The 13,727-nt window shown below is 47.2% G+C and overlaps 1 protein-coding gene across 1 annotated transcript in view; it reads left to right on the top strand.

The window, feature by feature from the left end:
* ZNF23 (zinc finger protein 23) overlaps nt 1-4,116 on the top strand; it is a 20,384-nt gene extending 16,268 nt beyond the window's left edge. The window contains exons 6-9 of the mRNA XM_006878869.1: nt 2,569-2,781; nt 2,886-3,077; nt 3,844-4,000; nt 4,097-4,116. Coding sequence (XP_006878931.1) covers nt 2,569-2,781; nt 2,886-3,077; nt 3,844-4,000; nt 4,097-4,116 — 582 coding nt within the window. The remainder of the gene's footprint in view (nt 1-2,568; nt 2,782-2,885; nt 3,078-3,843; nt 4,001-4,096) is intronic.
* The last annotated feature ends 9,611 nt before the right edge of the window (nt 4,117-13,727 follow it).

Genomic DNA, 13,727 nt, shown 5'->3' with positions numbered 1-13,727 from the left:
GAAAGATCTAAATAACCATGCATCTCTAGAGAGCTCTAATAGTCTAGTGGTAAGAAGTTATGCTGCAATCTCAAAGGCATTCAGTTCAAGTCCACCAGCTGCTCCATGGGAAAAGGATGAGCAGTCTCTTATGCAATTGACTACCTGAAAATCCACTGGAAGATCAGCTGTGACTTGGTTCTGGCTCGACAGCACACAACACCACAATGCATTTTGAAGCATATGATAGTGAATCTGCACAGGTATTGAGTACTGTTGCTGTCGTTGTCAGTTGCCTTGGTGTCAATTCTTTTATCATGGTGAGACCCTGAATTGGATAAGAAACATTAATATCACCATCAAGCCAAGTCCTTCATCATTGGGCAATTTTGCCATCCAAATCGAGCCTCATCTGCGTCACCTCTTCACATTATACTGTCCCCTCTAGAGGGCAGTAGACCTTGTGATGGGTGCAGAAAGTAGCGTATATTGTCTTACGTTTTATTTACTTGGAGGATGAAGCCCCACATGAAATGCACATAGCATAGTGTGTAACATGTCAGGGTGCTAACTGAAAGGTCAGCAGTTCTAATCCAAGAGGACCTCTGAGGGAGAAAGATGAGTAATTACCTTGGAACCCAAGGGAGGGGCGCCATGTGTTGACTTGACGGCACTAGGTATTGTCACTGTCACCTTTACGATAAAACATCATTTTGGCCCCAGATCTTTCTAATCTCACCAAAGGAAGCATTCTCTGACTCTTCTACATACAACTTAAACAATGCATATGCATATCTGGATCTGTTTTCTTTTATACCATAGGGGACCTCAGAATCTGTTTGACAGCCTGATGTTTCAAGCCCTGTAATTCAGGCACTCTGTTGATCTAAGAACATGAGTGAAGAGAAGCAAGAGGCCTCTTTCTACACACTCAACGTTTGTGGTGAAGCAGAGGAGAGGAGGAATGGGCCAGAAAGCTCTGGCACTTTGTTCCAGTATGAGCAACTATGGCAACAACCGGAATGTCTGTTTAGCTTGGACAAGCAGCTCCTAGTCCACTCAACGCAGCATGGCCTAGGTCACAGGGTGATTGGCGTTGTGGCCCAGCAGGCCACAGGCTTCTTAACTGAAGGGTCAAGAGCGGCAGCAGAGCCAGGTCCAAGGTAGGTCCCCTTTGAGCAAGATTGCGTAGGGAACAATTAACTGCCATGGGGATAGTGCATTCCAGCACCACGCCACTCATCCTATGCTCGACCTCCTTCTCTCCTGTCTCCATTCATAGCTTCCAACCAGGATATGACTACAGTAAGCACAGGCTGTCACGGTGCAGGTGGGGTGGCTCCATCCCTTGTCCCTTGATAGGGGATGGTAACCCAAGGGTGGGCAGCAGAGGGCGGTTAGTGTTGGGTAGGAATCTCCCTGTACCCTGTCGCTGTTACTGCCAGATGTCCTCTCTGCTCTGCTGCCCCTTTGTGAGCAGTGGGGTGTTAACTGTCACCTGCAGGTAAGCGTTGCTCTTGGGCCCCTTCCAGTGAAGCCCTGTCACTCCTCAGGTCTCTGGTAAGTGCTTTTTTAATGGCTATGTTTTAAATTTAAGATATTTTCCTTCCCCCAACTCTTGTCCCGAGTAAGAAAGCGCTAGAAAGAAGGCAGTGACAGAAATTGGGTCTCTGTGTTGGTTGTCTAGTGCTGCTATAACAGAAATACCACATATGGGTGGCTTGAAAAACAGAAATTTGCTTTCACAGTCCCAGAAACTGATGTCTGAATGTGGAGTGTGTCTCGGGGGGTGGGTGAGGGCAGGAGGCCCTTCTTTGTCTAGTTCAGTTTCCAGTGGACCCGATGCTCCTAGCTTCGATGGTAAGTAAGCTTCGTGGATATGCATTCCCCCTCCGGCCTCTGCTTTGTGTTTGTCTCTGTCTATGCCACTCATTACAACTCGGGTGTTAGTAGTTCTGAGTCACACTCTATACCAGTCTGTCCTCATTAGTAGAAAGATGTCTCTGGTGATTTGAGTCAACCTGTGGCTCCAAGGGAGAAGGATGGGCAGTTTCCTCCCATGCAATTTACCATCTCTGAAAACTGGCTGGAAGGTCAGCTATGAGTTAGTTCCAAATCCTCAGGAATTCACTTATTCCCTCAAAGAATGAAATCTGCAGGTATAAGGTTAAGATTCCAGCACATAGATTTGGGAGATAAAATTCAGAGTATAAGACTCTCCCATTCTCATTCTTTCTGCCATCGGTGGTGTCGCTAGGCTGCCCTCCTTCCCACTATCCTATACGTAGGGTCTTCCATTCACAGCTTGACTCTCTGCCCCATGGAGCCCTCAGCCAGTCTCTGCTCTGACTCCTGGCCCTCGGAATGGTCTGTTTCCAACACGCGGCTGCTCTTCAGTTTAGAGAACCCGAGCACGACCTGGGCTGGAGCAGAAGGGATGCTCTGTGGTCCAGAGAGTCCAGACAAGACAGCCTTGCTGCCTGGAGGTCCCAGAGGAGCTGCTGGCTGGGCAACTAGAAATTCAGGCAGGGACAGGGACAGGTTGTTCCGAGAGGTTGGGAAGCCAGGGCTGGCCTCTTCCATTATCAGCCCCCCGTTGCTGATGACGCGGTAGTCAGGCAGATGACCCCATGTAAGATCTGGAAGTCTGGCAGACTCCACCATGGAAGGAATGTCTACGCCACTGCCATCAGCCGCTCTGCTCAGCATGTGTACACATGTGGCTTTGGCTTCATCAAGGTGTGGGATAAGAATGCTCTGCACACATGCGAGGCAGCCCCTCTGGATCAGCTGAACTTTGAGGTGAGTTTCTCAGTAGGGGTTGGGAAATTCCAGCCATGCCCTCTGTGAGAAGACTCAGTTAGTGTTTCAAGGGGGTGAGCTGAGAACATGAGCCTTGCCCACAGAACCGCCGGAACTGTGTTCTCACCTGCAAGCTGCTCCCGGATGAGGAAAGCATGATAACTGGAGGCCTGGCTCAAACCCTGACTCTGTGGGACCTGGCACCCACCCTCCGAGTCAAGGCCCATCTGCCTTCTATGGGCCACAAGTGCTTCTCCCTGGCAGTCTCCTCTGATGCCCGGATCTGCCTGGCTTCTGTCAGTGGATTTCTTGAGATTTGGGATCTGCAAAGTCAAACCTTGGTCAGGTATGAACTTTCTCTCCAGTCCCTTGGATGCAACCAGGGGAGGAAGTCTTGATGGCGAGGCTTTGGGAAAGCACATGTCCATTTCTGGACATTGGTATCCACTCTGTGTAGTTTGTTGTTCTGTGCTGTCGAGTCACCAGACACACATAGCAACACTATGCACAATAGCTCTGATCTCTGCCCTATCCTGAGCCAATCTTTCTCCAATATACCTACTTCTATTGTCCCAGTTACTGTGTCAACCCATCTCCACCAGGGTCTTCTCTCTTACAGTGTTCCTCCATCCTTCCAAACATGATATCCTTTTCCAAGGACTGGTCCCTCCTGGCAACATGACCAAAGTAATGTCAGCCAGAGTCTAGAAAATGTATCAGAAGGGTTTCTTGTCCTAACACTTCCAAGGCTCAGAGAGAGGCAGAATCTCTAAGTCATTTTCTTGCCAGGAAGTCCACACTTTGTACGAGCGGGTACAGATATGTTGATATCACAGGCAATAAGTTCTGGACAGGAGGTGACGATGCCATACTGTGTTCCTGGGACATGAGGACCTACCAGAAACTGCAGGAACATAAATTAAAATACGAGGTACCTGGGCAAACTCAGCCCTCCGTACAAATGTCGAGAAAGGCTGGGATGAGGCCCATGCTCGACAAGGGTGGGCATGGAAGATGACACTGGCAACTCTAACCACTGACTCCACACCTTCTTCCAAACAGATCCTTGGTATTTCCCATGACCCCAGTGAGGAGTGGATGCTCCTGGGATTGAGAAACAGTGATATTATACTCCTGCACACTTACTGGGAGGAGAAGTTTAAGGTCAACCTGCATTTAAGAAACAGTCAATATCACAACCTCAAGTTTGCCTCCTGTGGTGAGTGGAAAGCCAGCTGGCACCCACAGGTGCTTACCCATCCTGACAGTGCTTGGGCCCTAATTTACTTCCTATTCTCAACTCCTCCCGCTTCAGCCCCGACTGTGGCCACATGAAGATGCAGGTGTTCACATGACTCACCCTGAGGGCTCCTCCTCCCTCACCATCTTCTCCTCCAGTCAGAGTACCTCTCCTGTCTTCTCTATTCACCCTCCTCCCACTACATCACTGGCTTTCTGTAACCGGTAGCTTCCTGCGCAGATAAGCATATCAAGACCCCATCTGATTGTCCTCTTGTTTAATGACACTTTTCATGGTCCTGTGCGAGGTGGGAAAGGGGACAGATAATGGCTTGGGTTATGCCTTTTTACAGTTGGGGAAGTGGCAAACCTTGTCCTCTCTCTAGGCTAGTCAGGGATTGTTCTTCGCTCTCTCCTTTCCTTCTTTATTTCAACAGGGAGTTTTTTGGGTTTTTATTTGATTTTATTTTTTTTTTAACAGGGAGTTATTTTGTGGCCACAATGGATGACTCCATCTACGGCCTATCAGCACCTTCTTTACAAAAATTATTTCAGGTACTGGAAGGAAAGAGAATGTGCAAAGCCCCGCTCATGACCCCCGTTCCTAGTTGTCTCCCAGAGATACTGTTGAAATACCTCTGAGATGACATCTGAGGGCATTTTACCGATGGGAGGAGTGAAGATTGCAGGGTTGTGAGATCACGAGATTCACGTTAAGCCCTAGGCCAAGATCTGGAGAGATGTCTCCTGTCTCAGACCAAGTCTTAGGTCTATGCTATGAAAGAGCCCTAAACTAAGGTTCATTTCTGGCTTATCCTGTCCCTTGCTCTTTGGTCCCTTTCTACCCTAGGAACAGGAGCTTTCAGAAATCCTGTGTTGTGATTTGTCCTTTGACAAGCAATATCTGATCACAGGATTGAAGGACGGTGCCTCTGTTTATCAGCTCTCGTATTAAAGATTTCATGGCACAGCCCTGCCCATGGAAGCCCTCGAAGGCCAGCCAACCCTCCTTTCCACATCTGCCTGTGTAGCCTACACACCTAGATTTTTATTATACAGCTTGGTGCTTTTCCTCCCCCTCCCCCATCACTGATTTCTAGGGCTGGCCTGGAAATATTGCAAGATCCAGCCTTTGCCATTAATAAAACTGCAGAGCAAAAAGTTCTAGGATGTGTGGTCAGTCCTTTCAAATAACAAACTTGTGATGGCTTGCTCAAGCTTCTATTCAGCAAATTCTAAAGTGGGGAAGGAATTTTTGACCATATAGTCTTGTTGGTCTTTTTGGGGGGGACCAGGGAGGGGAGAGGAAGTAAAATTATTGGAATCTTAAAGCTTAAGGGAAAAAACATGTACACAAAGACACTCTAAGATTGCATCAATGAGTTGACAGACCAACAACACTCAACATCAAACAAGCTCATGGGATTTTTGAGCTGTCTTTAGGATGAGCAATCTCGCCCCCTCCCACTCCCTCCTTCCTTGTCCCCCTCCACCAGCTGCTGTATTGAAAGTGTTGAGCCTCCCATTGGGGTGTGAGGTTCTGTTTAAAAATAGGTGTTTCCTCTTAAATCACAGAAGAGTAAGGTGGGTTGTAAGCCTACTACTTCTGAGTTCTAAAAGGAACAGAAGGTACAGATATGGGGAGAGCTATGGAGGACACATCTACAAGTGAAGAAATGGTAAAAGTCACTGGTAGAAACTAGACAAAGCCCATAGAAGGAATTGGCAAGGTCCAGATGGATCTGGTCTTTAAGCCTCTTGAATTGTGAGGAAAAACCTTTGTTCCTGAAAATCATCCACATGGGGTCTTGGGTATTAAAAGAGCTCCCTACTTCATGACATCCTGTTCTATCTGACTCTAGAAGTCCCATTCTGAACTATTTCCATGAGAAGAATAAAAATTGTGTTGGAGCTGGTATAAATTTTGGGGTCAATTTGTTATTACACCAGTTGTACCTCAACATAAAAACCCTCACAAAAGGACCAATCAGCAACCTCATGATAGATGGCGAAAAGATTGAAGTTGACAAATACTGCATTTTACTGAGATTCATAATCAATGCCTACAGAGGCAGCAGTCAAGAAACCAAAACATTAATATACTGCATTAGGCAAATCTATTATCAGCTACCTTTTAAAATCCCAAAGAGCAGGGATGTCCGCTTAAAGACTGAAGTACCCAAGTGATAGTATTTTCAATAGATTCATGTATGAAAGTTGGACAATGAATAAGGAAGGAGGGAAAAACCAGAAGCTTTTTGAATTGTGGTGGCAAAGAGTATTGAATATATGGCCAATGACTGCCGAAAGGGCAACTCTATGTTGGTAGAAGTGCATCCGGAGTGCTTCTTGGAGGCAAGGACGGGAAGGCTTGATCTGACATACTTTAGGCATGTGATTGGGGGAAGAACATCCTGCTTGGAAAGATGGAGGGTCGCAGGAGAGGTAGACCCTCAACAAGATGAACTAATAGTGACCACAACAGTGGGTTTGAGCACAGCGGGGATCATGAGGAAGGCTCAGGATTTGATCTGTTGTACACAGGGTCACTGTTAGAGTTGATTTGATGGCACCTTCCAACAAAACTTTTTCTCCCCCTTGAAACAATGTACTTCTTAGGACTGGACTGTAAGTAGTTTAGGCTTTATCATGTGGTTTTATGTGACGGCGACTCAGCTCTGTTGTTGTGACGTAATAGCAGCATGCACAATACAGGACCAACTGAGCATGGCTACGCTCAAATAAAACTTTATGAAACAGGCACTGGGGTTGTGGTTGCTGTGTATGGTCGAGATGGCACCGATGCATAGCTGACTCTCCAGCGGGTTTTCAGAGACAGTATATTGCACAGGGGGAGATTGTCCTCCTTCCACGGAGCGGCTGGTGGATTTGAACTGCTTCTCTTGGGGATTGCAACACAGCCTCTTGCCACTAGGTGACCAGAGAGACAGACTACAGCAAATAGCCCTGTCCTGAGGCTAGAAGTCAGGACCTTCAGGTTACAAGACTGATGTCCTGCCCACTGCAAAAGTCCTTTATCTTTACAAGCTTTAGAGAAGAAGCCTCACTCCTCCGCCCCGGGTGTGCTCTCCCCTGCAGCGCCCAGGCAGTCCATCGCCAGGGTCCGGGGAGTCGCACGGGGAGGCGCCCACTCTCCAGGTGGTGGCACAGGGGTAGGCGCCTCTTCTCGGTGATGAGGCCGCGCGGAGGGAGACAAGGTGGCGTTGGCGCCTCTTCTCGGTGACGAGCCTGCGCGGAGGGATCCTGGCACTGTGAGATCCACTGCGCCTGCGCAGGACGCACCAGCGCACACGGCGGGCGGAGCGCACTTGGAGGGGGGGCGATGTGGGGGCTGTGCTGCCGCCTCGGCTGAGAGGGCGCTGCTGAGCTGGGGTTCTGAGGGGTGCACAGGAGTTCGCGAGGTCTACTGAGCGGAGGAGCCATTTCTATACCGGGGTCTCCTAAAGTGAAGGAGGCTCCAGGCGTGTGGTCCAGTTGGTGTTTCGGGAAACTTCTGAGAACAGAGGCGAGCTTAGGCGAGAGGAGCCACAATGAGCACAGAGTGGCCATGTGTCCTGCGATGGCGAGTGACGGGTGTCCTGGTGGACGAAGGCTGGAGGGGCCGACCAGCTGTGGTGGGTGCCTGGGCAGGACCCCTGAGTGGGAGGTGGGCGCAGCCATGCGGAGGCAGGACGAAGGTGCTGAGAGACATCCATGGCGTTCAGTCTCCAGGACCTGGCTCTGGAGTGAAGGAAGGTGTCAGGAGGAAGGGAAGAGTCCAGATGGCCACCACAAGTGAATCCAGTAGGAAAGCGCAGACCAGGATTTTTAGGTGATTTTCCAGGTGGTGAGGGACCTCTGGTGGGGTGATCAGGTGGGGTGGTCTATAGCGACTTGTGTTGCTTAGCCCAAGGTTGGGCCTTTCTGGTGATTCAAATCCATCAGCATCTCCAGCGAGAGAGGTGGACAGTCTCTTCTCATGAGGTTTACAGCCTCCAAAAACTCCCTGCAGGGTCAGCAATGAGTTGGTTCTGACTTGAAAACAGCGAAGTTTTTTTAGTTTTGCTATGTTGTTCTTGTTAGCTGCAGTTGAGAGCCACTCGTAGCCAACCTTGACTTCCCTGTACCATCCTCACAATCTCGGACATCTCAAGCTAATTGCTGCCCTCAGTCCACCTGGTTGAGGACCCACCTGCCATATGGCGTCTTTTTCCAAGCATGATGTCTCTCTCCAAGGAATAGCCTCTCTTATCAACATGCCCCAAGTATGTGAGATGAAGCTTAATCATCTTTGCCTGCGAGGACCACTCTGGTAGCACCTTCTCCAAGATCTGTTTTTTCATACTTCTGCAGTACCTTAGTTCAAAGGCATCAGTTCTTCTGTCATCCTTATTCATTGTCAAGCTCTCAGATGATTAGCAAGTGACTGAAAAGACTATGACCTGAACCAGGTGCACCTTAGTACTCAGACTGACATCATTGCTCCCCAGTAACTTGGAGAGATCCCTGACTGTATGCTTTCCCAGTGCAATGTGTCTCCTGATATCCTGACTGCTGGTACTGAGTATATTGATTGTAGAGCCAACTAAAATGAAGTAGTTGACAGTTTCAATCTTTTCTCCATCTAGCATGATGTTGCCTATTGGTCCAGGTGCGAGGATTTTTTGTTTTCTTGACTTTGAGATACAGTCCATATTGAAGACTGCAGTATTTGTAGTGTGATGGGCTGCTGACCCAAAGGTCAACAGTTCCACTCCACCAAGAGAAAGATAAGGCAGTACACTTCAGGGAAAATTTAATTTAGAGCTTACTTGTGGCATTGTTTTATTTGCTTTTGAATGGCAAGCTTATTAATTTCCTGAATCTTGGCTTCTTGTCGAGTCATCTCATTTTTAAGGGCAGAAGAGTAGGACTGTAAAATTCAATGCTAAAAGAATATGAGATTAAAAAAAAATACTAAAGAGAGGGGTGGGTAGTGGCATAGGTGACAGAACAGATAATAGTTTCTAAAAAGGCATTTCCCTCTTTCTTATTCAGGAATATTTCTGTTGCTGCTGTCCAAGAGAACCGCCTACCAAGAAGTTTTCATCCCATTCGAAATAACAATTTTTATAAGGTAAGTTGGCTGCCTTTGAATTGCCAGCTGTATTTTCTAAGCCCTGGTGAGGTTTACAATTACGTTTTATGCCAAGTCAGAGTGTGTTTTAGTATTGAGTAGGGTTTACTTCCCCCACCCACCTCTGATGCTGTTTTCTGGAGTTGAAGCATGGCTGAGGTAGGTTTCAGGGTCATCTTTCCATCTGCTCACACTGGGCCTCTCTCCCTTCTCTGATAGTCCAGAGGACCTAGTGACTGCAGTGCATCCTGGGAGTGTTGGAGTTGCTCTCAGTTGTTTCCTGAATGCAGAGGGCGTTTTCCTTGTAAAACACAGGGCCATTCCCTTCCCACACCATACTAGAATACCCCTGTCACACCAAACTCGTTGCCATCAAGTTGGTTCTAACTCATGGCCATGCTCAGTGGGATTTCTGAGGCCATAAATCTTTACAGGAAAAGATTACTTCTCTTTATTCCATGGACTGGCTCGTGGATTCAAATTGTTGACCTTTTGGTTAGCAGCCAGGTACGTTACACACACTGTCACCAGGGCCTCTAGGATGGCAGTATCTAGTACCTAGGAAAGCAGTATCTCATAATTAATTACACGTTGGTCTGTGGCCATGCATTTTGGAGGGAGAACAGCTCTGCCACCTCACACAGTGCCCTGGAAGAGCAGAGTGTTGCAAACTACCTTGCGGAGGCCTCTGGTGTGTAATGTTCTTCAGTTTATGCCCAGGTCAGCCGGTGACTGCCTATGTGACCTGGGGCAAGTTGTCTTAAGGAATTGATGTCACTGAGTTGCTGGGAGACTACAGAGAGATACTACTATAAAGTGCCCACACTATACTCATCTTGATTTTTATTGATCATAGGCTGTTGTGACAACTCTGGTCACTGACTGGACATTCCCTGTTTGGACTTTGCTGAGCCCTCTCTCCCTGCTTGGCTGGTGCTGAGGAGTAACTATTCTCAAGGGCCTTCTGCTAGGGATTTAGGGCATACTCCCAAGCTTCCAAGTCTTCCCCCCAACTCCTTCTAATGTCCCCCTGCCTCCCAAATCTGGCTGCACATCAAAATAACTGGGAAACTCTTGGTATTTGCTTACAAAATGGATTTATTGACACTGTTAAATTTCTAATTGATTCCTACTTTGGAGCTGGTGTTGTTGTTGTGTACTGTAAAGTCAGAACCGACCCGTAGCTGACCTCCGGCAAGTTTTCAGAGGCAGTTAACTGCACAGGAGGAGATTGCCCATACTTCTCCCATGGAGCAGCTGGTGGCCTTGAACAGCTCCTCTTAGGGATTGCAGCTCAGCCTCTTGCCTCTAGGTCACCAGAGCTCCTTTTAGAACTGGTAGAAACAAAAAAAAATTTTAGAATATTTTATAGGGTAAAGGTGTTTGCAAAGTGGTCTTTATAGAGATCAAAACTTGTTTTTTCCTTAAGAAACACCCTGATTTAATTTCCTCCAAGGAAACTTGTTTTTTTCTTTTGGCAATCCATGGGGTATTCAGTACCCAATACCACAATTCACAAGCACCAATTCTTCAGTCATCTTTATTAATTGTCAAGCTTTATATCTTTAATTATCTCTATCTCTGAAATGACTTGAACCTGCAGCCAAGATGCAGTAATAATAATTGATGCCTGAATGTAAAAATTGGAAATGAAGAAGGACTAGTAGTTGGAAAATATGCCTTGGAAACAGAAATACTGAAAATGAGGAGGACTTGAAACACTTCTTATAGAAGATCAAACATTGCACCCAACAATATGGATTGCATCTCGACCTCAAGAAAACAAAAATTCTCTCCACTGGACAGATGTGCAAAATACTAATAATAATAATAAAGAAAAATTGAAATTATCAACGATTTCATCTCCTTGGATCCACAATCAATACACATGATCCCAGCAGTCAGGAGATCAGGAGATGTACTGCGCTGGAGAAATCTGCACTCAGGAATTTCTCTGGATTACTGAGGCACAATGGTGTTAGTTTAAGGACTAGGATGTGCTTGATTCAGACCGTGGGCTTTTCAACCACTTGCTGTGCTGCTAGGAGCTGGACAGTGAATAGGATGACAGAAGAAGTGATGATGTCTTTGAACTGTGGTGTTAGAGAAGTGTATTGTATATCCTGTGGACTGCCAAAAGAACACACACTGTTTTGGAGAAAGTATATCCAGAGTGTTTGTCAGAGGCAAGGATGGTGAAGCATCATCTCACATACTTTGGATGTATTGATAGGAGAAGGCTCTTCCTGGAAAGCGAAATGCTTGGAAAGGTGGAGGGTCAACAAAAGGGAGGAAAACCCTTAACAGGATGGATTGGTAACAGTGACTGTGGCAGTGGGCACAAGTGTGCCTGGTATGATAAAGATGGCACAGGTTAGGACACAGCTTATTGTTCATCCTCGATGACTCCTAACAAAATCAACAGAATTACTGGCAGGTACTTGAAAAGTTTCCAGCTTATGTGAGAGGCAAAAACTATGGCCTCTTTCCAACTGGAGGAGACCAGGAACACCTGGTAGTTATGTATGATCCTGAATCAGATCCTGGAACAAAAGACTAGTGGAAAATGGCCAATTATGAGGAAAGTTGATAGACTAGCCTATAATATTGTGTCAGTGTTAGTACAACAGAATTAATAGTTGACAAAATGAATCATATTACCGGTAAGTTTAATAATTGTCTTGGAGCTGGGGAAACTGAGATGAGAGCTGCATGCCCACAGAGCACATGGCTCGAGGGGTTAGATAATCGATAAGCCCATGGGAGAATTAACAACTCTTAACAGCATGCTGTACAACTTCAGTGGACCCAGAGGATGAGGAGGGTAGAGGGATGAGGGCTTCCAAGGGGCTTGTTACTTGACCTGCATTTGCTAGAGGGCAGGAGGACAGTTGGTCCTTTGGAATGCGGGTGAAGGAAGAATCTAAGGCAGTTGGTTCTAAGCTGAGATGACTGTTGGGAGATGAAGAGGCTGTTAGAGAGTTCCCAAGGGCCGTTTCAGATCACATAGGACAGGCTGAGCGACAGTGGCTGTTGAACAGAAATAGAGGAGCCAGGAGAGGACATACGTGTGAGGGAGCGGTAAGCCTTCCATGTACTGTGCTGGATCTGGGAGAAGTCCTGAGGACAGACTTCTCCAGGACCCCATCATCCAGGCTAGGATGCCAGCACAGCCACAGTGAATTAGACTCCTGGGGAGAACGAACCCACTGCTTTTAATGGACTAGGCAGCCCTAGGCTCAGCTTCGAGGAAGGTGCTAGAAGTTTGGGGCTGACAGTTTGGGGGAACATTCCTTTGGGAATGAAGGCCTGTTTATTAAAGAGTGTGTATATGTTGGGAGCAGGGAGGGTAGATAGGGAATAAAAGCCGAGGAAGAATTGAGATTTGTCCCCATAACTGTTAGAGGAGTTCTGGCGGTTATGGCCTGAGCCTTGCTTTGGGGTTGACAGTGCATCTGCCTATCCACTAAGCCACCAGAGCTCCCATTAGCTGTAATCAACAAATGCTGTGATTAATTCGAGGGCAAGTGGTGATGGAAGGAGTGCTTGAAGGGACCTCAGAACATGCCAGGTCCTGAGCAGATACTATCAGACAGTTCTCACTGTAATCTGAGGACATAGTTCCAGCTGCCTTTTCCACTCTGTTGTGTAACAAGCTCAGAGCACAGAAGTATCACTTGTGTTGCATTTTCTGAGCTAGGCCTTGACTATTATTAATTTGCTCTTGGATTAAAGGCAAAGCCTCCCTTAGAGATGACCATGTGGACACCAGGACCAGGGTGTGCCAGATATTGATGACCTGGAGATGAATGAACCTGGAGTCATGTCCTCAGTAAGTTCCTAGGCCTGAGGGTTCCTAAAGCCTCTCTTTTCCCTGCTCTAATTCACACGACGGCAGAGCTGAGCACAGAAGATGGTTCTAAGGCCCTGCCTTGAACACCTTCCGTGGCTCCAGCTCAGTTTCAGGCTCTGAGCTTCATCTCTGTCTTCTGCCCAACCCTCAACTGGTGCACTTGTCAGCCTGACCTCTTTTTTTGCCCCAGGAGTACCCTTCATTCATCCTGATCCTCTGACCAGAAATGTGGCTCCCTTCTTCAGTAGGTGCTGCAATCTAACTCTCTCAAGTTCAGCCTGCAGGAAACCTTTCCTGACTGAAGTGCCCTACACTGATCTTTTTCTCCTTTGTTTTTCTAGCTTGGGATACGGTATCACAGCCTGTCAATGTGAGAGGTGGTTTTCAGCTCGTGTCATGGGTATCCGTCTGCCCTGAGTTGAATGTTAGAATAGAAGAAGTTCCTTGATCCACAGACATCCTTGGGAATCTCCAGAGACCAGTGTTAAGAGCTATGGGGAATTCTAGGTACTCCCCAAACTTTTGACATAATTTAGCAGAATGTGTGTGTGTGTGTGTGTGTGTGTTCCAGGGTCAGTGTTGGAGGAACAAGGTGCCATGAGATAAAGAGGACTGGACTGCCAAGGGGTCTCGAGGTTTGTGTACCCACCCTACACTGCCAGTGACTTTAAGCAAATGGCCCCACCCCTTTGAGCCTCCATCTCTGTATCTGATATAATATTGGACTAGAATTTCCCT

Source organism: Elephantulus edwardii, unplaced genomic scaffold (genome assembly GCF_000299155.1).
Source record: "Elephantulus edwardii isolate Elephantulus edwardi_28Jun2011 unplaced genomic scaffold, EleEdw1.0 scaffold00001, whole genome shotgun sequence".
Lineage (NCBI taxonomy): Eukaryota > Metazoa > Chordata > Mammalia > Macroscelidea > Macroscelididae > Elephantulus > Elephantulus edwardii.
This window is presented reverse-complemented; position numbering and strand designations above follow the sequence as displayed.